We start from the raw sequence: 26,974 nt of genomic DNA, 5'->3' as shown, positions 1-26,974 counted from the left end.
CATATATATACACTGGATAGATCATACATCGATTGCTAATCATGTCATGAAAAGCCCCTAGTGTCATAACCCGATATGACGGCTGGTTACACAAAGGAAGGGGGCTGGGTTTGAATGAAAGAGCGGGAAGACTGACGGACAAAGGGAGTGGGTCTCTATCGGACCTTTAGAAGCTATACTACCGTAAATACAGTATCATATGCATTCAAATAACCGGCCATTCGGAAAAGAAAAATGCAAGATATATATTTACTCTGAACTGCGCTTCGATAGATGGGTCGAAGATGGAAGACTGGTTTACCCAGCAGAGATCACCATTGTCCTTTGAGGAATCTTTCTGGTCGTAGTGTTGTAGAGCAGATATGTTGAAGTGACCTGTCGTTCTTAGGAGATTGTCTGTCCTTTCTTAGGCCACATACGTTTACAGCTGAAGCTGATAACTTGACTTCTAGGATGTATCACTTCTTCTTTGGTGAATAATAGTTTAAAGTTCATACCAAGTTGCCATAATTTGCTCGTGCTGTATTCTGGCTGGTCTAGTCAAAGTTCACCATTCCAGCGTGGTGATCGTCACCTCCACGTGATCTGGTCTCATGTACATTTCATTAGATAGAGTAGTCGTTTGACCATTTGCATCCACAGCTCACACCGGGGTTTGCTTAGTCCAATGTGAATTTAGGTCATGGGGGCTTTTGTACTGGAGAAGAGAAGGGTATGATTCATCCCTCTCCAACCAATGTCTGTTCACTTGGGCGTGACCACTGAATGAGCATAAGTTAACTTATGAAAACAATTCTCTCATTTAGGAGCTAAAATCACATTTCATCTTCTCACAAATAGTGTCATCTTTAAACATTTAAATTGCACAACAATTTCATGTGAATCTAATAACTAGAATGTGTAGACTTTCCAAGATTCAATTTGTCGTCCTATCATCAGATATAATGTCCCAGACAACAACTGATCTGACATCATATTCTTTAAGTACCAACGGACACTTTCAACTGTTTGAGAAAGGGAAATATTGTTCCATTCCCCAACCTTTTGAGGTTACTATACTTTCTCTGTGGTAACACAGGGCTTTCCAAGAGTCCATTCTGTAGAGTGGAGAGAAAAGAGGGAAAGGTATTTATGGGGGGGGGTCATAAATCTCACCCAACAAGGAAACGTCATGACAACAGTGTCCCTAAGGGGCAATTCATTTTAAAAGCTCCTATGCCCTTTAGGGCCACCATATCTATTGTTTAATAGGAAGGAGAGTTGTTCATTAGATATACTTACCTGTACTAAACAGCTGTGTTTTGTGAACAGTTGTTATTAGAATACTGTGTTGGTGCTCCTAATTTTGTGTGTCATGCTATCCAATTGGTTGAACCACTTACTTGTTAGAATGAATATGTTTCCACCAAAAAAAAAATGTTTGGGTTTTTATAAGCCTGTCTCCCCTCATCCCCTCTACTTTTCTCCCTCCTGTTGTTGACAGTAGGAGCCAACTCAAACAGTCAAGGCGGTGATTTCACCAATAATGATGGTGACGAAGACAAAGGTATTTTTCTGTCTTTTTCTATTTTTGACCCCAAAAAAAGAAAAGCCTGATATTCGTGCATGTACAAAACTATTTATAGATACATTTTTTTGTGACTTTTTTTGTTGATTTTTTTTCTTCTTTTTAACCCTTGAAGTGCGTATCAATGGGCACCTCTGGGATCTTCCTTTTTTTTAACAACCTCTTTCCTCTTTGGAGATGCAGATCATAATTTACAGCGAATCAGAAGGTCGTGTACTAAGGGTGAAAGGTCACCTCTAAATGGGGAATGAGGTGTACGCTCCAATAGTCACCACTTACAAGAATCTCCCGCCTCACTCCCCCTTTGCTGCAAAGTGAAAGATGTTAAATTGAAACTGCATGTATTTTCTCTGGCCTCCTCGGAGGTGAAGTTATTAAACAGTCTTGTTTTCCCTTTAGTTTATTTTCTTCTTTCTTTTTCTTCATTCCTCGGTGAAGCATGAGCACTACACTAACCCACGTTTGTTCCGTTTTGACATTTGGAAACCTTGTTCATTTGTAAACTCTGTCAAAATCTCTGTCACATGTTTTCTGCTCGCTTTCTTGTGCATGGTACTATTAACCCAAAATGGTGGTTCGATTTGTGTTTCTCTAAAGATCTGGGGATGGCTAGGAGATGAATGAAAGCACTGGGGAAATGTTTCAGGGATGTTAAGGCACAGGTTGTCTTCATGGTTTTAAAATCAAAGGGCAAGAGCGCTGACATTTTTCGATCACTGTGCCACGACGGCTGGCATTCTCTTTCTCAAAAGCTGCAACACTAGAAAGTGTCCTTTTTTATCTCCTCAGTACATACCAGGCTTTATCTAGGCATTTTCTACCTCTCAATGATGTACTGTAAAACAAATTAATCCAGATTGCCTACTTATGGCCGCCTTGATGATGTGAAATGGTAATAGGCTTAGATAGGTAGGAGTGAAAGCTGTGAATACGGTTCACCTTAAATCCTTATTAGGGGAGATTACTAAAAGGGCATGTTGTGTGCATTACCTTTTCTTCATAACCTTTTTCTCTTGTCATTATTAGCTACGTTTCTTTCTCCTTTTTGTTCCCCTCAGAAATAGTCAAAGGATTTTTCAGAAAGATATATTGTAACCTTTAGAATCTACTGATCATTACCACGAATGCATTTATTACTGTTTTAACTAACTAAACGTGCCTGGATTTTAAGAACTACTCCCGTGTCGTGTCAAACCCACGCCTGTGTTTTCAGGAGTGCTACGACCAGTGCAGGCGGAGGATCGATGCTCACTGACTGTTTGAACGTCTGCCCTGGTGATGAATTACAACCCCCCCCCACAGTTCCCCTGAGGTTATAATTCTGCTGCCATAGAGTACAGTGAGACACCTGTGTACACATGCACACATTCCCATGCACGCGCGCAAACACACTGGCGCATGGAAAGGACGCACGCGCACAGGCACGCTGACGCACGGAAGGGACACACACACACACACACGCACTCATGCACACCTCGCTCACAGCACAGCTATGCAGCTCACTGAGTCCCTCCTTCCTCTAACTCCCGTCCTCCTCTGCTGCAGTTCCCTCACTAAAAACACTCACCGCAGGCTTAAATGAGGTAGAAGCGTATTCCTATTCTCTTGGAAGTTTTAAATGGCTGCATTTGAAAAACGTTGTTTTGCTCTGCCCTCAAGGAAACTTAGAAATGAGCGATCAAATATATCCTTATTATTTCATGACTTAGTTTGGAGTAAGAAAGAAAGGGTATTATTTGAAATGTCGCTGTAATTGAGACCATGTCTAAGTACATTAGAGGTGTGGAGTGTGTACGTACGTACTTCAATACTCTATAGTGTGGTAGCTAATATAACGCCTTTGAGACATCTGACACTAAGCTTTCTTTTTGGAATTCCTCTTCTGTTTTCCTTGACAGGTCTCGGTATGGCACATGGAGACGTGTGTAGAAATTGTGTTAAAGCAAGATCGTATCCATTAGGCACCAAACTGGGAAAAAAACGTACTGAAACAGAGAGGGATTACATAAGAAACACTAGTTAACGGTTGCGAAACATTTTGCTCCAATGTCCTCTCATGATTACGAACCAGCTCTATTAAACAGGAACAGGAAGAGTGACCAGCTACTTCCTGTCTGACTGTAAAATTGGAGGAGTTCACTGTTCCCCCTGCATGGTCATTAACTGCCATCTTCCAACCCTCCATCCCTCCCTTTCATCCCTCCCTTTCATCCCTCTATCCCATTACTAACACTTGGAAAATGCTGAAACCAATGGAAAATTCTGATGACCCTCCCCCTACTCGATCCCTCCCTTCTCCCCCTTTCTCCCACCTCTCCCTCTCTCCCTACACTCCCTCTCCTTCCTCTCTCTCCTCTCCCTCTCTCCCACCACTCCCTCCTTCCCACACCATGTAGAGATGAGTAATGTGTGCGGTGCCGCTGTGCCCGTGGAGGAATATATTATCCCCCCGGCCCGGTGTGGCAGTGATGAATATCTAGGGCATGCTCACTGCAGAGTCACCCAGCCAGCCAGGCAGCTCTCAGCTAGGCAGCTCCATGCAGCTCCTCTACAGAGAGAGCACAGAGAGAAGAGAGAGAGAGAGGTGTTCTCTTCTCTCTCTCTTTCATGGCGCTCTCTCTCCCTCATCTCTGTCTCCACTCTCTCTTTCCTCTCCCTCTCTCTCTCTATTTCTCTGTTTTAAGTGACCGGATGGGGACACGCTGGGACAAGGAGACCCTAAGACGACCCGAAAAGATCAAAAATAAAAACCATGTTCCTAAAATCTGTCATGGTCTTTTGGAATGGATCAAAGTTGCTTATCTGTCTTAATCTCTTCCAGTTCAACCTCCCCAGAGCAAATCAACATTCGAGATGTAGAGTGACAGCCAATTTTCCTTCTATGTTCGAACGAAGGCCCGCCAAATTCAATCTCAGAACATAGAACTCAGAGCCTAGCTTTAAAGAAGAGCCTGCATCAGATCAGTATCTGTTTTAGACTGGGGCCACTGACCACTTTATGTACTGCCCCTCTTGTTTAATGTGCATCTGGAATTTTCCACTTGGTTTCAGCAGCTCCTATCCTACCAATGAATACAAGTAAGAACCTCAGCGTGGAATGGAGAAAGTGACCCATTAAATAAGTTAGAAGATATGAGTTAGTTACCCTTCCTCCAACTTGTCTCGTCGACCCAGTCTATCTGTAAAGTGCACTGTATTTGGCCGCCTGCCCAAGAGGAGCGTGGCGGAGGTGAAGGGGTGGGTCCTTCTCAAGACGGCCTCGGCCACGACAGCAGACTGCAGGCTGCACACTGCACATGCTAGGCTGGTGCTAACATGTGAGGAGTTGTGAAATAGATACATTCACATTGTCGTAGCATTAGACGCCCACTCATAACACAGCAGAGATTAATTACCACTATGAGTTGTTTTTCACCTCTCCTTTCTATATATTGGTGGGTTTTTTTGCGGAGGAGGGGATGCGATTTAAACACACGCATGCACGCACACAAGCGTACACATACACACCCACACACACTCAGCTGAGCTCCAACGCAAGGCAGTCGTCTGTCTGCCCATAGGCCCTGCTACTCACTGCCAAGCCCGCAGAGGCAGAAGCAATGTGACCTAGAGGCCAGCCAGGCAGCTGGCCCGCCCCCTTGCAGCAGCAGCCAATGGCGGCTGCAACAGAAACCAATAATCAGAGTCCTTGGTTGAATACCAATTACATAGTTCGGGTCATGGCTGGGTAAACCCTGACTCGTTTAGCCCGCTGCCTGCTTCCCTGACCAATAGTTTGGCCCCTGCAACACTAGACCAAGTGGAATCTTATTTATTTGGAATTATATGATTTGAAATAGCCTTGCAGTACACAGACATTTACATTGCTGTACACGCTGACTAACATTATCTCACGCATACTCACATTGAGGATCATCACACATACTCCAAAATACATTGGTGAGTCACATACGCACACTCACATTGAATGTCATCCAATCATGTGGAGGGGCCGTGCTATGATTTTCCATCGTTGATGTTCTCATCCTTGGTGACATTTTGAAGAATTATATAGAGCCCTGATGATATGGTCACGGATGATGCATAACCCCACTTGTTCAGCCAGTGTAGTAGATATTTACAAGATACACTACAAGGTCAAAAGTTTGTGGACACCTGCTCGTCGAACATCTCATTCCAAAATCATGGGCATTAATATGGAGTTGGTCTCCCCTTTTCTGCTATAACAGCCTCTACTATTCTGAAAAGGCTTTCCACTAGATGTTGGAATATTGCTGTGGGGACTTGCTTTCATTCAGCCACAAGAGCATTAGTGAGGCCGGCCACTGATGTTAGGCAATAAGGTCTGGTTGGCAGTCGGTGTTCCAGTTCATCCCAAATGTGTTCGATGTTCTTGAGGTCAGGGCTCTTTACACCTTCACTGGAACTAAGGGGCCTAGCTCAAACCACAAAAATAGCCCCAGACCATTATTCCTCCTCCACCAAACCTTACAGTTGGCACTATGCATTCGGGCAGGTAGTGTTCTCCTGGCATCCGCCAAACCCAGATTCGTCTGTTGGACTGCCAGATGATGAAGCATGATTAATTATGACAGAGAACGCGTTTCCACTGCTCAGGAGTCCAATGGCAGCGAGCTTTACACCCCTCTAGCTGAAGCTTGGCATTGCACGTGGTGATCTTAGGCTTGTGTGAGGCTGCTCGGCCATGGAGACCCATTTCATGAAGCTCCAGACGAACAGATATTGTGCTGAAGTTGCTTCCAGAGCCAGTTTGGAACTCGGTAGGGAGTGTTGCAACCGAGGACACATGATTTTTACTCACTAGGCGATCCAGCACTCGGCGGTCACGTTCTGTGAGCTTGTGTGGCCTACCAATACAAGGTCATTGTTGCTCCTTGACGTTTCCACTTCACAATGGCAGCACTTACAGTTGACCAGCTCTAGCACGGCATAAATGTTTCGAACTGACTTGTTGATAGGTGGCCCGGTTGAAAGCCACTGAGCTCTTCAGCAATGTCATTCTACTGGCAATGTTTGTCTATGGAGATTGCATGGCTGTGTGCTTGATTTTATACACCTGTCAGCAATGGGTGTGGCTGATATAGCCGAATCCACTAATTTGAAGGGGTGTCCACATACTTTCGCATATACAGTGCATTTGGAAAGCATTCAGACCCCTTTCCCTTTTCCACATTTTGTTACGTTACAGCCTTATTTCAAGATGTATTAAATAAAATAAAAAATGATCATCAATCTACACACAATACCCCATAATGACAAAGTGAAAACAGGTTTTTAGAAATGTTTGAAAATGTATTTGAAACAAACAGAAATACTTTATTTACATAAGCATTCCGACCATTTGCTATGAGTCTCGAAATTGAGCTCAGGTGCATCCTGTTTCCATTGATCATCCTTGAGATGTTTCTACAAATTGATTGGAGTCCACCTGTGGTAAATTCAATTGATTGGACATGATTTGGAAAGGCACATATAAGCAACGTTTATCCGAGACAGGATTGTGTCAAGGCACAGATCTGGGGAAGGGTACCAAAACATTTCTGCAGCAATGAAGTTTCCCAAGAACACAGTGGCCATCATTCTTAAATGGAAGAAGTCTGGAACCACCAAGACTCTTCCTAGAGCTGGCTGCCCGGCCAAACTGAGCAATCTGGGGAGATTGGTCTTGGTCAGGAAGGTCACCAAGAACCTGATCATCACTCTGACAGAGCTCCAGAGTTCCTCTGTGGAGATGAGAGAGCCTTCCAGAAGGACAACCATCTGCAACACTCCACCAATCAGGCCTTTATGGTAGATTGGCCGACGGTCAATGAAAGGCACATGACAGCCCGCTTGGAGTTTGCCAAAAGGCACCTAAAACACCTATGGTGGTGGCAGCATCATGCTGTGGGGATGTTTTTCAGCGGCAGGGACTCGGAGACTAGTCAGGATTGAGGGAAAGAAGAACAGAGCAAAGTACAGAGAGATCCTTGATGAAAGCGCTCAAGACCTCAAACTAGGGTGAAAGTTCAACTTCCAACAGAACAACGACGCTAAGCACACAGCCAAGACAAAGTAGAAGTGGCTTCGGGGTGTCTTTGAATGTCCTTGAGTGGCCCAAAAAAAATAAAAAAAACAGTTTTACTTTGTCGTTGTGGGGTATTTTGTGTAGATTGATGAGGGGAAAAAACAATTTAATCCATTTTAGAATAAGGCTATAACGTAACAAAATGTGTAAAAAGTCAGGGGGTCTGAGTACTTTCCGAATGCACTGTAAATTGAGGTTTAGATAAAGTTGGTTTGCACTGTATAGTATTTTTACCCAGAGGCTAGAAGAACACCTTTTATTTTTTGTGTTGAAGTAAGGAAATCCTTGAAAATCCCTCCTTCCACAAATCATTGATTCTAAACTCATTGCTTCTCCACCATGTCCTAAGGAGGTAGAATGTGAAAAGCAGTGGTAGAATGCTGAGCGATGACTTCTGCGATGCTGGACCCCATAGGAATCAACTATAAGTCATTGAACAACACCTTATTGAGGCCCGTGACTGCTGGCTGAACTGAATTGTGATTTATCCTGCTAGCAGGCTGGTTGTTTGTGGAACATGATATCCCTCTCCAATATTCTCTCATGCTAAGGCTCTACCCTCTTCATTTATAATCAACTCCTACACATGTACTAATCACCAGCTTTAATCAGAACCAGAGTAGGGACGTTCCGTTATAAAGTACTCACCCTGCCTAATTGTACTGTAGCAGTCATGTTTGTACGCATCTCAAATTACACCCTATTCCCAATATACAGACTCTGTTCAAAAGTGGTGCACTATATAGGAAACATGGTGTCATTTGGGAAACCGTCCTTGTGTGTTGGTGTAACTCCAAGAACATAGACCCTGATATCTGCAGAATGATGCCGCTATCAATATATCAAATATGGCAAGTTTCCCCTCTTACAGTATCTCCAATACCACAGTACTTACAGTGGCCCTATCTCGTCCAATAGCGTTTACATATGACGCCCACTTTGAACTACCGATATTCCATTGGCCTGCTGATTTTTAAAATGTCAAATAAACGTATGCATCCAAAGTAAAGGGTGTGGCTGGCAACCTTCCTAAGCACCCAAAATGACACCCTATTCCCTTGCGTAGGAGCCTACACTACTTTGGACAAAGGTCCATAGGGCGATGGTCAAAAGTAGTGCACTATATACGGAACCGGGTGCCATTTGGGACGTACCACCAGACTCAGTGTTATCTACAGGCGCTCATGCTCGTTGCTCTTCTTTCCAGACATCCACGACGAGAACGGGCTGAAGCCGGTCATGGTGTACATCCACGGTGGATCCTACATGGAGGGAACGGGGAACATGATCGATGGGAGTATCCTGGCGAGCTACGGAAATGTCATCGTAATCACCATAAACTACAGGCTCGGGGTGTTAGGTAAGTCACAGCATAACATTATTCTTGGCGCTTTGTGTTGTGATTTCTATGGATTGATGGATTCATCCATGTTGTGCGTTTGATGTGTGTTTTGGTTGGCTGTAGTCCTGTAAAATGCTGGCGATTAAAATTGTGAAGTTTATGTGGTACAATTAGTATTTTTCAAAATGTGTGTTCTTTGTAAAATGATGTTGGATATCAGTATTTTCTCAACTGATGGCACAGCAGGAAATAAACCCATACAAATTGAATGGGGAGTAAATAAGTTGAGAATTTTTCGATTTTGTTTTTACTTCTACTTCTACCTGATTTGGTAGAATGTGATGGCAGGAGATAATATTTATCATAGGAGAGGTTTCTGGTAAAACAACGTTAAATGTTCCGACATGGAATTAAGCTATTTTACCCCAGCATATCATCTCCTGTAACTCCAGTATGAACTCTGGGGATGATGGTGTCGGAGAGGTTACCAAGCTGATAGGCTTTGTCATCCCAGTCCATAGTGATACTGTGCATGTTTTACCAAATTATACCAGACCTGCGAATTGGAAGACAACCAAACACTCAAGCTATACTGTCTTGATTATACTATGTGGGCCCACATTATGCTTTGTTCATGGATCTATTTTTACCAACAGCTATCATAGTCAGAAGCATCTGCAAAATTTATCCATGTTTATTTTCTAAATCCACTGTACAGTACATTTCGCAGTTCTTTCTGCAGTGTTCGGATAAACTCCTAATCTCGTCCACCAGCCGGCTCTGTCTCTGTCACACCTCTCTGTCTATGAGTACTACACCTCACTGTCTATATACGGTAATAATTGAGCCTGGGGACGAGCCGAGACTAAACCTGGTAGTTTCATGGAGGCCAAGATGCTGAAGTGTTGTTAAGCCCATAAGAAAACCAAAGCTACATCCAGGGTGTTCAATTCATATTCACACCCCGGGATCCACTGCTGCTCTGCTTTCCATTTGCTATAAAGCTGAGCTGTCTGCACTGCTCGCTATATTTAGTTTTGCGATTGAGAGCCAGGGGGAAAAGGTGTTCTGGAAAAGTATGCACTGCGGAAGAAAGAAGAAAAAAAAATGTGGAGAGAGGAGAAAGAAGGCCCTTGTTAAGTCTGTCTCTCTGCTTCTTTGATAGACTGGGTGAGGAGAGAGATGAAGTGTGTGTGTATGTGTGTGTGTGTGTGTGTGTGTGTGTGCGTACATTTTTGTGGGTACCTATAAATGCACGCGTGTTTGTGTGTCTCTCAGAGTAGAGGTTCATGCTAGAAAATCCCTCAGCTACATGGTCTCTATTCTGCCATATAAATAGAAATGTATTCATCCCAGATAAAGGTAAGGACCAGAATGTAAATTCTCCTCAGACACTCACCACCTTCCTCTCCCAGAACATTGGGCAGTCTCTTGCTAGATAGTGTGTTCAGGTAGTCTGACATCTGAATAGTGTGTTCAGGTAGTCTGATGTCTGAATAGTTTGTTCAGGTAGTCTGACGTCTGAATAGTGTGTTCAGGTAGTCTGACGTCTGAATAGTGTGTTCAGGTAGTCTGATGTCTGAATAGTTTGTTCAGGTAGTCTGACGTCTGAATACTGTTTTCAGGTAGTCTGACATCTGAATAGTGTGTTCAGGTAGTCTGATGTCTGAATAGTTTGTTCAGGTAGTCTGATGTCTGAATAGTGTGTTCATTTATTTCAAACTAACTCTAGACTCCGCTTGGTTTGAAGAAGCAATTCATTTTATTAACAAGATAAGTGTTGTATTATGTAACCAACCAGTGCTATATTATGTAACCAACTATCATGGTGACGGATGGTATCTTTAGCCTCTTAATCTCACAAACACGCAGCAGGATTGCATGGTGTCCGTGCAGCAGAGTGTGTGTGAGATGGAATCAAGAGCAGTAGGGGGGTCATCTGTGCTGTGTGTGTGTGTGTGTGTGTGTGTGTGTGTGTGTGTGGCATCTCCGGCTCTGTATCCAGTGGCTGGCCCTGGCTGTGACCGCGTTGGTACCATGCCATGCTGCCACGCTGTTTTCGTAACACTGCACCATCTGTGTCCAAGCTCCACATGGGCCGATCTGTTTGACGAGCTCTCCCTGAGCTCCATTACTCTGAGCTGGGATGTGTCAGAGCCACATGGCACTTCGCTCCTCTCCTCCTCTCTCCATCCCATTATGGCGAGACGTGAGGGGCCTGCTGATGTCTCCCTGATTCAGACGCATATGTCTTGGCTGCCTACACTTAACCCTCTCTATCCTTACCTTCCCCCACACCTTCTCTGCCTATCTCTCTCAGTCTCTATTTCTGTCTCTCGTTCTGTCTCTCTATCTGTCTCTCTCTCTCTCTCTCTCTCTGCCTGGTAAACACAGGTTCTGAGTATTTGGCATCTAGGTCTTAAAATACAATTAAATACCGACTTAATCCAGTCCAGATATAGGTCCAGACGAGGGCTTTTACACCCTTACAAGGTCTGGAAACATAATGGGGGATTACCAATAGTTTGTTTTACTGGTGAATCTGTAATGGAATGGACATTGTTTTGGGAACACAATATGTCCAAGATTCTAGGCCTATTCAGTCGGACGAGGAGAACAATTATAGCACAATATTATTTTAGCTGATTGATCTCGATAGAGTGTCCATATTAGGATAGCCTCTGCCTCAGCAGGACTTGTCAGTCTCTCTAGATCTAATACAGCCTGAAGCCTCTTTTCCTCCTTGCCCCTGCTGATTGTGTCAGATGACACATATTTAACTGTGGTTTCCTGCACTGTGAAGAGTGTTACGAGAGAGAGCATTACATTTATTCAATGCTATTATATCAAAGAAAATGTAATGTAAAATTGTGTGTCTATCGTAGTTTTGTGTTATATATATATATACCGTATGGTTTACAGTGCATTCGGAAAAGTATTCAGAACCCTTGACTTTTTCCACATGTTGTTACAGCCTTATTCTAAAATTGATTCATTTGTATTTTTTCCTCATCAATCTACAGACGATACCCAATGATGACAAAACCAAAACAGGTTTAGACATTTTTGCAAATGTAATAAAATATAAAAACTGAAATATCATATTCAGACCCTTTATTCAGTACCTTTTCCTTTGGCAGTGATTACAGCCTCAAGTCTTCTTTGGTATGACGCTACAAGTTTGGCACACGTGACTTGCCCCGAAGCCACCCCTGCGTTGTCTTGGCTGGGTGCTTAGGGTCATTGTCCTGTTGGAAGATTAACCACTCTGAGGTCCTGAGTGCTCTGGAACAGGTTTTCATCAGGGATCTCTCTATACTTTGCTCTGTTCATCTTTCCCTCGATCCTGACTAGTCTCCCAGTCCCTGCCGCTGAAAACATCCCCACAGCATGATGCTGCCACCACCATGCTTCACCATAGGGATGGTGTCAGGTTTCCTCCAAACGTGATGCTTGGCATACAGGCCAAAGAGGTCTAAGATTCCTTTAGGTAACTTTTGGCAAACTCCAAGCAGGCTGTCATGTGCCTTTCATTGACCGTCTGGCCAATCTACCATGAAAGCCTGATTGGAGGAGTGCTGCAGAGATGGTTGTCCTTCTGGGAGGTTCTTCCATGTCCACAGAGAAATTTTGGAGCATTGTCAGAGTGACCATCGGGTTCTTTGTCACCTCCCTGACCAAGGCCCTTCTCCCCAGATTGCTCAGTTTTTCCGGGCAGCCAGCTCTAGGAAGAGTCTTGGTGGTTCCAAACTTCTTCCATTTAAGAATGATGACCACTAGTGTTTTTGGGGACCTTCAATGCTGCAGAAATGTTTTGGTACCAATCCCCAGATCTGTGCCTCGCCACAATCCTGTCTCAGAGCTCTACAGACAATACCTTCGACCTCATGGCTTGGTTTTTGCTCTGACATGCACTGTCATCTGTGGGACCTTATATAGACAGGTGTGTGCCTTTCCAAATCATGACCTATCATTTGAATTTACTACAGGTGGACTCCAATCAAGTTGTAGAAACATCTCAAGGATGATCAATGGAAACATGATACACCTGAGCTCAATTTCGAGTCTCATAGCAAAGGTTCTGAATACTTCCGTAGATATTTTTATACACTTGCCAAAATTTCTAAAAACCTGTATTCACTTTGCCATAATGCGGTATTGTGTGTAGATTGATGAAGGACATTTTTTATTTCATCAATTTTAGTATAAGGATATAATTTAACAAAATGTGGGGTTCTAAATACTTTCCGAATGCACTGTAAGTCTGTAATGTCCATGTCAACAACTGAGAGAGACAGTGAATGATGTGTCTCACAACAACATCTCATAGTATTTGTGTTTCCACTATCTACAGATATACTGCTGTGTTTTTTGTGGTTTCTCTATGCTGATGTGATTTATTAGGGCTGTTGTTGGTCTTTGGTTGTGGCCCTAGGGGCCCCCCCAGGGGGCCTAAAGGGGTCCCTGCTTGACTTCACTCACACTGGGTCAAGGACAGCTAGTGCCAGGAGAAGATCTGAATCCCCCTGTTGATTTCCCCCAGCTAGTGAGGGTTGAAGACATGTCGGCCATATTACCCTTGTTTGGGAAGAGAATATGTGTGTGGCTGGGAGGCTGTTCATGACATATATTGTACAATAAACACACTAATTCTGAGTCACGGAAAGGTGAGAGGAGAGGCCGCTTTGACGTGACAGAGAAGAGAACAGAGAGACAGCCAACTGCCCCAGTGTTGATGCCTGGCCAGCTCTCTTTCAGCAGCCCCAGCTCATTTAGAAAGGAGAAAACAAACAGATACACATACATTTCCTTTAGGCCTGCACACGCAAGGAATGGGCCCGGGGCAGGAAAACGAGGGCAAAGCATTCGTTAGCATGACAAATGGTCCTCTCTCACTACGCTCCTATTGAAAATGTGCACCGGTCTCATGCCTACTTCTTCAAAAGCTTTTATATCAGATTCAGCTCTGATGTGTCTCAGGGACGATGACGGTGTGTGATAGATAGAAAGAGAAATTGAAGTTTGTAGCAACAAGTCTTCGGGTGCCGGGTTCAAAAAAGCACATCCTGGAAGAAAGTGAAAACATATTCTTTACGTTGCAATGAATTGTTTTTAGCAGCATAGGTCAGAACATTCTGAAACCATTCAAATGTCATATTTCAATGAGTGAGTTTTTCCTTTCTTATGGTGTGTTATGAACCACATTGAGCTACTGTTTGTTTGACTTAGTGCTCCACTAGGCTAGTTCGTTCTTTATTTCACACTAGTTGATTTGGACTTAAACTGTAGTAATGGTAAATAACTATAAAAGAGAATACATTCTCAGTCAACTTACCTGGTAAAATAAAGGGTATATAAAAATGGCATTGGGGTCATGTTGACTGTTTGTTTATTATTTAATGGGTCATTCAGATCCATGTATAACAATTAACTATCACTATTTTTTTGGAACTGTTACCTTTTAGATAAGAATGAATAAAGCATATGTGTCACACTCTGACCATTACTTGAGTTGTTTGTTTCAATGTTTTGTTTGGTCAGGGTGTGATATGAGTGGGCATTCTATGTTGCATGTCTAGTTGGTCTGTTTCTATGTGTTTTGGCCTGATATGGTTCTCAATCAGTGGCAGGTGTTTGTCGTTGTCTCTGATTGGGAACCATATTTAGGTAGCCTGTTTTTGTATTGTGGTTGGTGGGTTATTGTCTATGTTATGTTGCTTATTAGCATAGTGCTTCTGTGTTGGTTGGTTGGTTGGTTGGTTGGTTGGTTGGTTGGTTGGTTGGTTGGTTATAGTGTACTTTGTGTTTTTTTCCCGTCTTTTCATTAAATCATGCTTTCACACCACGCTGCGCTTTGGTCTACTCAATACGACAATATGACTGCAACAACAAAGGAGCTGTTAAAAAATGACTTTGCAAATCAGAAATGAAACAAGTCAACAGTTACTTCTGAGTAATTGTCAGATCATTATGGATTACGGATTACGGTTGGCTCTTTATCGTGAATATGAATGGATTGTTTTTGTTCGGAAGACCTTTAGAGGAGGGAGGTGATTGAGCTTTTCACGTCCTGCTTTTTGTAACAATATTTGGCAAGACAAGGCTGATCGCAGACAGGTTCACTTTTAAAGGTCATTACCGTCATGGTGGTTCGGTAGAAGATTGTAAACAAATTCAAATTGATTGTAAACAAAAACAAATTGTAAACAAAACACTGAAACGTATTGATATTGATATCTTCTGTCTCTTCCCTATGGTCTGTAAATGTTCCTTTCATGGGGAAAAAAATGTTACTTGGCCAAAAATAGTGGCCATTATTTTCATGTCCTCATAAAGCACATAAATATAAAAAATAGGCAGTAGCTCAACACACAAGCCAGCTATGTTTTTCTGGAAGTGGGCATGCAAGCTCTCTCCAAGACCGCCATACAGAGATATTTTATCACATTCACATTCATTCACCTTTAAGTGTTTTTCTTAGCTTTTGAGCTGACACAGTTGTGTCAAGCAAAGCAACAGTACACCAGATGCACTGGAGAGACTTGGGTAGTGCCACACAGGCCCAGATGGAGAGATGGGACATGGACATCATCAGTGTGTGGATCAACACTCACACGCACGCACAAACGAACGCATGCGCACACGCACACACACACCACACCACATGACATACACATACAGATACACACATTACACACACAAACAGACACACACACACACACACACACACACACACACACACACACACAGACAAAAAGAGTTGCACTGAGGACAGCAAATACTGAATCTCAGAAGAGCAGAAAGATCGAGGGATAATAAAAATAAAGTTGGGTGGTATTTTAAATTGATTTGGTCAGTGGCTCAGTAAATCTCCATGTTCTCTGAAAGCATCCTTTTTTTGTTGCATTGCTGATGCCCTCCTCTCTCACCCTCTCTGTCTTCCTTTCCTCTCCCTAATGCATTGTTTATCCTGTACAGTTTGTTTTAAGTAAGTGGTCTGGTACACAGAGTATAGTGAATGGAATTGCACGCTGCATTGACTTTTGGCAATTACAATCGGTTGATATGACCGGGCATCTCCCTCCATGGTTTAAAAAAGCCTCAGCCACCGCTATCCAGTCTGGTGTATAACGAGGCCGGATGGAAAATGCCATGGTAAACATTTTTAAATGAGACTCAGACTGCCGAAAAATGACTGATTTGCAAATGGCTAAGTGGAATGGCAGGTTGGCCGTAATAGCTGTTTAGTTTTGACAGTCACAACACAATGGGGGAGTTGATTTGGTTCTGCTGGGAGCTAGTAAACGGGTAAGGATGGTGGCAATGTTTCCACCTCTGGGTTAACCACTATGGCGGACTGTGCGGCTGAACAACACCAGGTCATCACAGTCTATTTCTCCCTGTGACTCCCTCCGTGTTTGGAGGTCGCACATTTCGCGACCCACACGTTCCACGTTCAATTGCTACTATACCAGCTGTAATGTGAAGCAGTAGAAGCCTAGGAGATTGTGGGTGGGTGGGTGTGCCTGCATGTTTCTTGTGGATACTGTTTTCTATCGTTGCAAATATATATCATGTGTCTCTTACAGTTTTATGTATGAAGGTAATTTTCAGAGAGTAACAAAAAGAGCCTAAAACCATAAGACGGGTTTAACATAGCAAACGCGTCATCAGTTGATGATCACTGTCCTTCTGAGATTACAGTGAGTCCGTTGACCTTAGAAGACGTCAAGAGACAGATTAAATCAATACCCACCCAGCCAAGCAACAATAAACTTATATCGCTCAATGTTATGGTTCCACAGAATGGGACCTCACTGTAGAGTGGGTCTGAATTGAATACGCATACAGATTCAAAATATCTGTGACGTTACAGCTATATTAAGCCACATGAGTTGCAACCCAAATATGATTTCCTGTTGCAGTTTACTGAAATATGGCCATACACTTGTATATGTAGAGGAATAGTGAAGAAAGGTTGTCATATTATTGTTATTTTATATTATGATGATGATGATCATCATCATTAATATTAATATTATTATTATTCTGATTATTATTATTATACTAGTACTCATGCTGTTCATTCCTGGTCAGCTGTGCTGTAGTCTTATTGTAAAAGCTAAGAAATGAGAGAAAATGTTTTGTGTTTGACCTTCTCTTAAACATTATTCAATTTTTAAAGGTTTTGGGAGCCTCTAAGCATCACAATTTAGCAGTGTAAAATGTTTTGCATATTCATGTTCAGAGTTTGTTTATTTGCAAAGCTCAAGGTGTTAAAATGCTTCAGTTCCTGAGGTGGCGATGAAGACTCAATTTAACAGTAACAGACTGGCAATGTATAACATTGAGGAAAGGAATTGAGCTATTGACACGACCAACATCTACATATTTTAATTGTTAGATGCCTTTTTATCATCCTCTTCTCTCCCCTACATGATTGACGACCGGGCAGTGTGAAACATCCTATATCACACTTGGTTAGATACTATTCCTTCAAATAGTCTACTTCGCCCTTAACATCCAGGGGTGCAACTTTCACTGGCCTGGCACCCCCCACAGCAGCAGGGCAGCAGCGTAGCCTAGTGGTTGGAGCGTTGGACTAGTAACCGAAAGGTTGCAAGATCAAATCCCTGAGCTGACAAGGTACAAATCTGTCGTTCTGCCCCTGAACAAGGCAGTGTTATGGCAAGGCAATCCCAGAGGGGAACCCATTCAGATGAAAAGGTGGTGCAGGGAATTCAAAAATATTCTTTAGAAATATTTAACTTTCACACATTAACAAGTTCAATACATCAAATGAAAGATAAACATCTTGTTCATCTACACAGCCATTTTTTCACACAGCCATTTTTTCCAGCCAAAGATAGAGTCACAAAAGCAGGATTAGAGATTAAATGAATCACTAACCTTTAGAAAATCTTCATCAGATGACACTCATATGACATGTTACACAATACATTTATGTTTTGTTCGATAATATGCATATTTATATCCACAAATCTCGGTTTACATTGACACCATGTTCAGAAATGCCTCCAAAATATCCGGAGGAATTATAGAAAGCTACGCCAGATAACAGAAATACTCATCATAAACTGTGACTAAAGATACATGTTCTACATATAATTAAAGATACACTGGTTCTTAATGCAACCACTGTGTCAATTTTTTAAAAAACGTTACGGAAAAGGCCTACCATGCAATAATCTGAGACAGCACTCAGACGTAAAAGTATTTCTCCGCCATGTTGGAGTCAACAGAAATACGAAATTACATCATAAATATTCCCTTACCTTTGATGATCTTTGATCAGAATGCAGTGCAAGGAGTCCTAGTTCCACAATAAATCGTTGTTTTGTTCCATAATGTCCAATACTAGTGTCCAATTAGCTGCATGTGCTACCACTTTCAGCTCACGTGCCCAAATGCTGACGCTGGTCCAGGACAACTCGCACGAAAACTTCAAAAATATACATTCAAGGTCGAAGAAACTGGTCAAACTAAGTAGAGAATCAATCTTCAGGATGTTATTTTCATATATATCCAATAACGTTCCAACCGGATCATACGTTTTCAGCTGCAGCCAAATGGAGATACGGTGGCACCCACAGAGAAATGCGCCACAGGGAAATTGCATTCTGTCGGGACCATGACTATTTCCCCTCCCATTCGGTCAAAGTTCACACCAGAAGCTCCATTCCACATTCTACTGAATGAGGACATCTAGTGGAAGGCGTAGGAAGTGCTACCAGATCCATATCTTATTTGGAATTGGATAGGCGATGACTTGAAATTAGACATGTATTCAGAATTTCACTTCCTGTTTGGAAGATTGCCTGCCCTATGAGTTCTGTTATACTCACAGACATAATTCAAACAGTTTTAGAAACTTCAGAGTGTTTTCTACCCAATAGTAATAATAATATGCATATATTAGCAATCTAGGACAGAGTAGGATGCAGTTCACAATGGGCACGCAATTCATCCAAAGTGAAAATACTGCCCCCTATCCTCAACAAGTTTTAACACACTGTTCCTAGGCTCTCGTTGAAAATAAGAATTTGTTCTGAACTGACTTGCCTAGTAAAATAAAATGATGAGATGTCATTTTTGTCCCCCATCAGTTTTATAATTGGAATGTGATAGAAAACTAGGAAACGTGTGCTTTAGGACCATGCGACGCCTCCGAGCGGACGGGTAGGCTGTTTGGAGTGTTTATCCGACTAGATAAGAACAATTTAAATGATGCCCCCCGCCCCCCACTTGCGCCCCTGGTAACATCAGAGACACAGCGCTTCATCCAGTGTAGACTTCTTAAGCTTCTTTTAGAGGATATTACGAAAATGCTCTTATCTGTTCACGCTTATTCCTACACTCAGGTGAAAGTGGTATGGAAATGAGAGAAGGGATATTTCCTGCCATAGCCATATAGCCACAGGGATTATTTGATCAGGTTGTGAACTGTACATGTACCTGTGGGGACAGCCAAAGAACCCTTTAAGGTTCTTGATAGCAGTGTTTTTCTAAAAGTGTTGTCAACGTTGCTGTGATGTAAGTAAAAAGTAAGGGATGAAGACATTTTGAATTATGACAGTACAACAGCACCTAGATGAGCACTTTAATGACAGAAAAGCCACACGCAGTATGGCCTGGCTGTATAACTCTGGAAATGAGGAGAGAATGGATTATTCTTGATATCATTATGAAACATTATGGCACTCAAGTACCAGGGAGACGCAACAGGTACTTCCCGCTTTGTGTCCAAAAAATTCGCTGTTTTGCAGAGAATGGATTTTTCCAGATCGTGCTTGGTTAAAGATGTGTTTGATTTGTTGATGAGCAATGGTATTCCCATGTCAGGGGATTATAGTTGATGTGCCTTATGTGTTCTCATAACACATATCGATGTAGGACGTGTATGGTACTCTGATTAAAATGAAGTCTGTAGTGCTATTCGGTTTGTGTAGGATGTACATGATTAAAGTCAATGTTTAAGTATTCAGTTAACAGACATATAAAAGAAAGTTAATAGCTTGACACTAATTACAGCCTGATCCCCGCTGAGTCGTCATTTTAATTTCATGAGCTTGAATCCGATTAGCACTTCTCCTGGATGCGTGCTGGAAAATATTGATCCTGCCGGGCTTTTAAGTATTGTTCAAAGAAGCTACTTGTTGAGAACTTGTTGAAAAAAATAAAATAAAATGAAGAACGTAATGAAAAGATTATTTAAAGACAAAGTGTAAGAATGTGGATTTATGCCTGGTAACATCCAGGGCCGCGTTACATTGCTAATTAAGGACACTTGAGATATTCTCTTTGCACACTTTAAAAGTCTTCTCAATGCCATGTTCTTTACTTCGGGTGACAAGAGTTTATTATAGCAGTTGGGTACTAAAGTCAATGCTATACTGCAGACGTTTTAGATATGCCTACTTTAAAAAACAAAAATGTTATTCTTTTAACTTATTTTGAAAAATGTTGCTACTGAATATAACGTTTAGCAGTTCTCACTTGGAAACACCAAGCAACAACATTTGAACCCCAGTAAGGAAGAAACTGTATTCTTCTGACGACTAAATACAGATGCTACTTTACTGCAATAGATCAACATGAATCGACTGTGTGTTTACTGCCATAGATCAACATGAATCGACTGTGTGTTTACTGCAATAGATCAACAGGAATCGACTGTGTGTTTACTGCCATAGATCAACATGAATCGACTGTGTGTTTACTGCCATAGATCAACATGAATCGACTGTGTGTTTACTGCAATAGATCAACATGAATCGACTGTGTGTTTACTGCCATAGATCAACATGAATCGACTGTGTGTTTACTGCCATAGAGAATCACTGTGTGTTTACTGCCATAGATCAACAGGAATCGACTGTGTGTTTACTGCAATAGATCAACAGGAATCGACTGTGTGTTTACTGCAATAGATCAACATGAATCGACTGTGTGTTTACTGCAATAGATCAACAGGAATCGACTGTGTGTTTACTGCAATAGATCAACAGGAATCGACTGTGTGTTTACTGCCATAGATCAACAGGAATCGACTGTGTGTTTACTGCCATAGATCAACAGGAATCGACTGTGTGTTTACTGCAATAGATCAACAGGAATCGACTGTGTGTTTACTGCCATAGATCAACAGGAATAGACTGTGTGTTTACTGCCATAGATCAACAGGAATAGACTGTGTGTTTACTGCCATAGATCAACATGAATCGACTGTGTGTTTACTGCCATAGATCAACATGAATCGACTGTGTGTTTATAGCGTTCCAGTCTTTCCTTTGACGTGTTATCTCTGCTGGTCTGTTCCTTCCTTTCCCACTGTGTTCAATGAGTAAAATGTGATCATGAGCTGGGCACATACAGTACAAGACGTGTATGACTCTAACGGTCGTCGTGGGAAGAAAAAGGTGAGGACCAATGCGCGGCGTTGTTCTGTCTGGTGTAGACACACAAAGACTGGAAAAAAAACACACCCACCAAACACAATCAAAAACAGGCTACCTAAATATGGTTCTCAATCAGGGAAAACGATTGACAGCTGCCTCTGATTGAGAACCATACCTTTGAATCCATTTTAAGATGCCATCTAATGGTTCACTCTGTCCTCCGCAGTTAAACAAACATTGGCGACACAATTATCTTTGCCCTCATACTGCTCTGACATTTCAGGGCCACCTGGGTCGCTCACTGACCCAGGTGGCCACCCACACTGTGTTTGTGTGTGTGTGTGTTTGTGTGTGTGTGTGTGTGTGTGTGTGTGTGTGAGTGAGTGTGTGTGTCCACCCGCCAGACACCACTCTGGAGAGGAGCGTCGGATCACTTTCGCTCCATCGAGCTGGAAGCTCAAACAGGCCACCCCACTATGCCCAGAGCTAAATTGGTGGTTAAGGGGTACATTTCTGGGGAATAACAGAGGAACCCTCTTATTGGTCAAACTTAACCTGTGCAACCAACCTATGATATTATGTCCTCGCACAGCTGGATACAGTATATATATTTAACAATACTTTCTGACAAAGATATAACGTGAAACTTTGAGTACCAATTAACTACAGTCTTTGCCACAGTGATTCCTCAGATTAAGAAGTCAATGAAGCAAAGAATTTTGGGTTGGGTTCATTTGCATCAGAATTCTTCAGGGTAGAATTCTGAGAGAGAGAGAGAGAGAGAGAGAGAGAGAGAGAGAGAGAGAGAGAGAGAGAGAGAGAGAGAGAGAGAGAGAGAGAGAGAGAGAGAGAGAGAGAGAGAGAGAGAGAGAGAGAGAGAGAGAGAGAGAGAGAGAGAGAGAGAGAGAGAGAGAGAGAGAGAGAGAGAGAGAGAGAGAGAGAGAGAGAGAGAGAGAGAGAGAGAGAGAGAGAGAGAGAGAGAGAGAGAGAGAGAGAGAGAGAGAGAGAGAGAGAGAGAGAGAGAGAGAGAGAGAGAGAGAGAGAGAGAGAGAGAGAGAGAGAGAGAGAGAGAGTGAGTCTTGGATGTTCAGAGACTGTTTGTACTTTCCCTAATTAACCAGACTGAATGCACATACATACAGTACATTCTTACCAGATTGTTTTTCCTCTCTGATAGATATTAATTTGGTTAGGAACTCATGTAATTGTTCTCTTTTACAAATAATGCATATTTCTAAAATTGTATTTATCCTTTCACTGTAGTGGGCTAAATCAGGGTCACACAGAGGGATTATTGGTAGACTTAAACAAATCTACTTTTAAACAAAAGTATACACCTCACACACATGGTTATGGGCTCCAAAAAAAAGAAGACACCTGTACCATGTCAGATATAGAGTTGAAATGTATTCCATTTTGAATTTGCATCCCAACATTGCACTTTATATACATCACAGAAGACTGAAATATAACAAAACCGTTTGATAAAGAAACACCAGATTTTCAGTGTTTAAAAAAACAGAATGTTTATTAATTATGAAACCCATGAGGACACGAGAGGGTAATTTGGTCATGTGACTGCAGGAAAGGCCTATGCTCACTCAAACAGATTTGATCTAGCTTATCTAGCTACTGTTGTAGCATATATTTATTTTTAAATTGTAAATTGTTGTTTATTTTGCTTAACAAGCGCTTTGAGATTGTCTGTAATGAAAAGCGCTATAAAAGTTTAAGAAATTATTATTATTACTCAATGTAATAACATGTTCTTATTCACAGACAGCGACAAGTGAGCCTAGCATTCGTCAGTTGTCATATACAAAGAAAAGGCTGTCAAAAGCAACAGTCTTTGTCAATCACATCAAAACAGTGCAAAGGTTGTGTGGAGGAGAGAATGAGGTGTTCCAAGAAAATGATCTATGCTTAACTGCATTTATTTTCAGCAAACTTAACATGTGTAAATATTTGTATGAACATAGCAAGATTCAACAACTGAGACATGAACTGAACAAGTTCCACAAACATGTGACTAACAGAAATGGAATAATTTGTCCCTGAACAAATGGGGGGTCAAAATCAAAAGAAACAGTCAGTAGCTGGTGTGGCCACCAGCTGCATTAAGTACTGCAGTGCATCTCCTTTTGCCAGTCCTGTCTGGTCCAGCAATGGTGGGTTTGTGCCCATAGGCGACGTTGTTGCCGGTGATGTCTGGTGAGGACCTGCCTTACAACAGGCCTACAAGCCCTCAGTCCAGCCTCTCTCAGCCTATTACGGACAGTCTGAGCACTGATGGAGGGATTGTGCGTTCCTGGTGTAACTGGGCAGTTGTTGTTGCCATCCTGTACCTGTCCCGCAGGTGTGATGTTCGGATGTACCGATCCTGTGCAGGTGTTGTTACATGCGGTCAGCCACTGCGACGATCAGCTGTCCGTCCTGTCTCCCTGTAGCGCTGTCTTAGGCATTTCACAGTATGGACATTGCAATTTATTGACCTGGTCACATCTGCAGTTCTCATGCCTCCTTGCAGCATGCCTAAAGCACATTCACGCAGATTTGCAGGGAACCTGGGCATCTTTCTTTTGGTATTTTTCAGAGTCAGTAGAAAGGCCTCTTTAGTGTCCTAAGTTTTCATAACTGTGACCTTAATTGCCTACGGTCTGTAAGCTGTTAGTGTTTTCACGACCGTTCCACAGGTGTATGTTCATTAATTGTTCATTGAACAAGCATGGGAAACAGTGTTTAAACCCTTTACAATGAAGATCTGTGAAGTTATTTGGATTTTTACGAATTATCTTATAAAGAGTTTATAACTAACAGCAAGAGAAGACAGGGTGTTTTTTCTGGCAAATTACAGTTTGATTATGGAAGGGCAATTATTTTTTTAACATGGCGTAAGGGGAAACCAAGGACAAACAACAAAATAAACAAATAACCATCTATGCAATTACTGTATGACAGGCTTTTTTATCACTCAATTAGAGCACTGTGGCACATTGATTTTCTAGAGAGGGTTTTTGGAAGCCTCCTCTTCACCTCATTTACACACAGCGCTCGTTCCATTCCAAATGGCACCCTAGTCCCTAGTGCACTACTTATTACTAGGTTCAATAGGGCTCTGGTCAAAAGTAATGCACTTCGTAGGGAGTAGGGTGCCATTTGGGATGCAGACAGCCATCAGACAGTGTTGTTGTTGGATTGAGTCACTGTAAGAGCTGTGTCTCTTGTAGACAAAAAGGATTATCCACTTCTTGACATGGTTATGTATTTGCTTAGTATCGATTCCCTGTGTAATGTGTTCTCTGCCTCGATCCCAGGCACCTACTTCTGTTGACTAAACATTGGTGGAGAGGATGTGTGGAGTTGCACCCTATGCACTGCCAGGCAAGCCAATTAAAAAAATACTGCAACAACCAATGACACGTGCACACTTCGATCAGTGTCACTTTGGGGTCCTTTAACCCCAACGATTCCCATTTTAGATAAACAGTTTGGTCGTATTCCTTTATGTTTTGCAGGCAGTTGCTTGATGTTTTTATTGTTTAAACTATTTGGGGTAAATCATGCTCAGTGTGGGTCTTGGAGAACCACTCTGAAGGTGCTATAATGGTGCTATAACCCATTATCTGGCAGCATGCTGCTTGGGGCCTCGCATCTACAGTACTTGGGCCAATGCCTGGTTGAGGAAAAACAGATGCATTTCTGTGTTAAGCGTTTGGATGGATGGAGCAGTCACAGATAACTGGTAGTACACCATTGTCAAACAGCATTTTATGTACAGCAAATGTATAATGTGGTTGCAGACAATACTGTGCCGTCTTATAGTCTTGTCTGTATAGAAAAGATAGTGCTTACTGCTGTTTCATGTTTTCTAAAAACTCGCTCCCCTCATCCTGACTGGAACAAATAGATGTATAACTGCTGTACCCCATATACTCCATTTATCAATTCCAAAGGAAGGATATTTGGAGTCCCTTATCTCTCTTTGAGCTGTGCCGGGGTGACAATCCGTAGGAGTTCCTCCTCCGACGTGTTTATGTGCCGCTAAACCATTAACTATCTTACTCTGCTGGCTGGCTTGCAAACCTGTTTGCTTTGAAGGTGACAGAGACACTGAACTCCCAAATGCGGTTGAGCTTGAGCTGCAAGATAATGAGGCTGTGCTGGTTCTCCTTATTACGCTGGGGGGAACATTACGCAAGTTGTACATTTAAGTTAGCTTTTTACAATGCTTTTTGAGTTTGAACTTACTGTGTTTTTGTATTTCTGGATTAAATGGTTTAGCCTAAACCAACTAAGAGAGGTCCTATGTACAACCCTGGGAGAGTGTGATGGTTTCCACTATGTAGATATTGATCTATTTAGGACTACAGTTAAAAACGGAAAGCAATAGCATGGCTAACAGAGGTGTGGATTATCCTTATGATGCCCTTTAATCTGTTTTCTTCAAAAACCAGTGGGTGTATATCATATACATAATTGAAATGACTATTGTACCGCTATAAAGATTGCTAATTGTACCTATAACTGAAAGTGGACTATTTTGGCCTTGCATATTGTAGCATGGCTAACAGAGGGGTCAGGGTAGTTTTAGCTGTACCATGGCTTACTGAAGGGTCAGGGTAGTTTTAGCTGTAGCATGGCTAACATAAGGGTCAGGGTAGTTTTAGGTGTAGCATGGCTAACAGAAGGGTCAGGAATAGTTTTAGCTGTAGCATGGCTAACAGAAAGGTCAGGGTAGTTTTAGCTGTACCATGGCTAACAGAAGGGTCAGGGTAGTTTTAACTGTAGCATGGCTAACAGAAGGGTCAGGGTAGTTTTAGCTGTAGCACGGTTAACAGAGGGGTCAGGGTAGTTTTAGCTGTAAGCATGGCTAACAGAAGGGTCAGGGTAGTTTTAGCTGTAGCGCGGTTAACAGAGGGGTCAGGGTAATTTTTGCTGTAGCATGGCTAACAGAAGGGTCAGGGTAGTTTTAGCTGTAGCATGGCTAACAGAAGGGTCAGGATAGTTTTAGCTGTAGCATGGCTAACAGAATGATCAGGGTAGTTTTAGCTGTAGCATGGCTAACAGAAGGGTCAGGGTAGTTTTAGCTGTAGCAATGGCACATGCGCGAATGTTCCAAAATGCAATTTGTGGGAAAACACCATTCTAAAATGTACACTGCACATGCGAGCATTTTCATGGACAGCGATGGAAATGTAAAAATAGGGGAGATCTAAAGATGCAACAACTATCATGGGTTGCTAATGTGACTAGGATAATGCCTTTGGCAGCTTGAACAACAATTTTTCTAAAGGCTACTTTGAAGCAAGGTCAGACATGGCAGAATGATATCATGATTATTTGCATCAATCCAGTGGCCATTTGTTTTGCAAACTCCATTTTATGTATGCTACAGAAACACCACTAACCAAACAACAGTGCTAGATGTCTTGGTAGTTGAATTAAAGAGTAACTACAAAGAAATAAGTCAATTTCTTGGATTATTCCAAGACCTCAAAAGTGGTCCCCTGATGTGGTTTAAGCATTGTTGTGTACTTAGAACATCCATTTGTGTTGTT

At 42.2% G+C, this 26,974-nt stretch overlaps 1 protein-coding gene across 2 annotated transcripts in view; it reads left to right on the top strand.

The window, feature by feature from the left end:
* The window catches only part of LOC112266538 (neuroligin-4, X-linked), a 70,272-nt gene that overhangs the window by 18,435 nt on the left and 24,863 nt on the right, over nt 1-26,974 (top strand). The window contains exons 1-2 of one of the 2 annotated variants that reach the window (XM_024444094.2): nt 1,487-1,546; nt 8,863-9,015. In XM_024444094.2, coding sequence (XP_024299862.1) covers nt 8,895-9,015 — 121 coding nt within the window. In that variant the 5' untranslated portion in view covers nt 1,487-1,546; nt 8,863-8,894. Of the gene's footprint in view, nt 1-1,486; nt 1,547-8,862; nt 9,016-26,974 lie in introns of those variants that run through there. The other variant, XM_024444093.2, reaches the window with a different exon arrangement.

The sequence above is a fragment of the Oncorhynchus tshawytscha genome, linkage group LG14, assembly GCF_018296145.1.
Source record: "Oncorhynchus tshawytscha isolate Ot180627B linkage group LG14, Otsh_v2.0, whole genome shotgun sequence".
NCBI lineage: Eukaryota > Metazoa > Chordata > Actinopteri > Salmoniformes > Salmonidae > Oncorhynchus > Oncorhynchus tshawytscha.
Note: the sequence above shows the minus strand (reverse complement) of the source record. Positions and strands in the feature narration are given on the sequence as shown.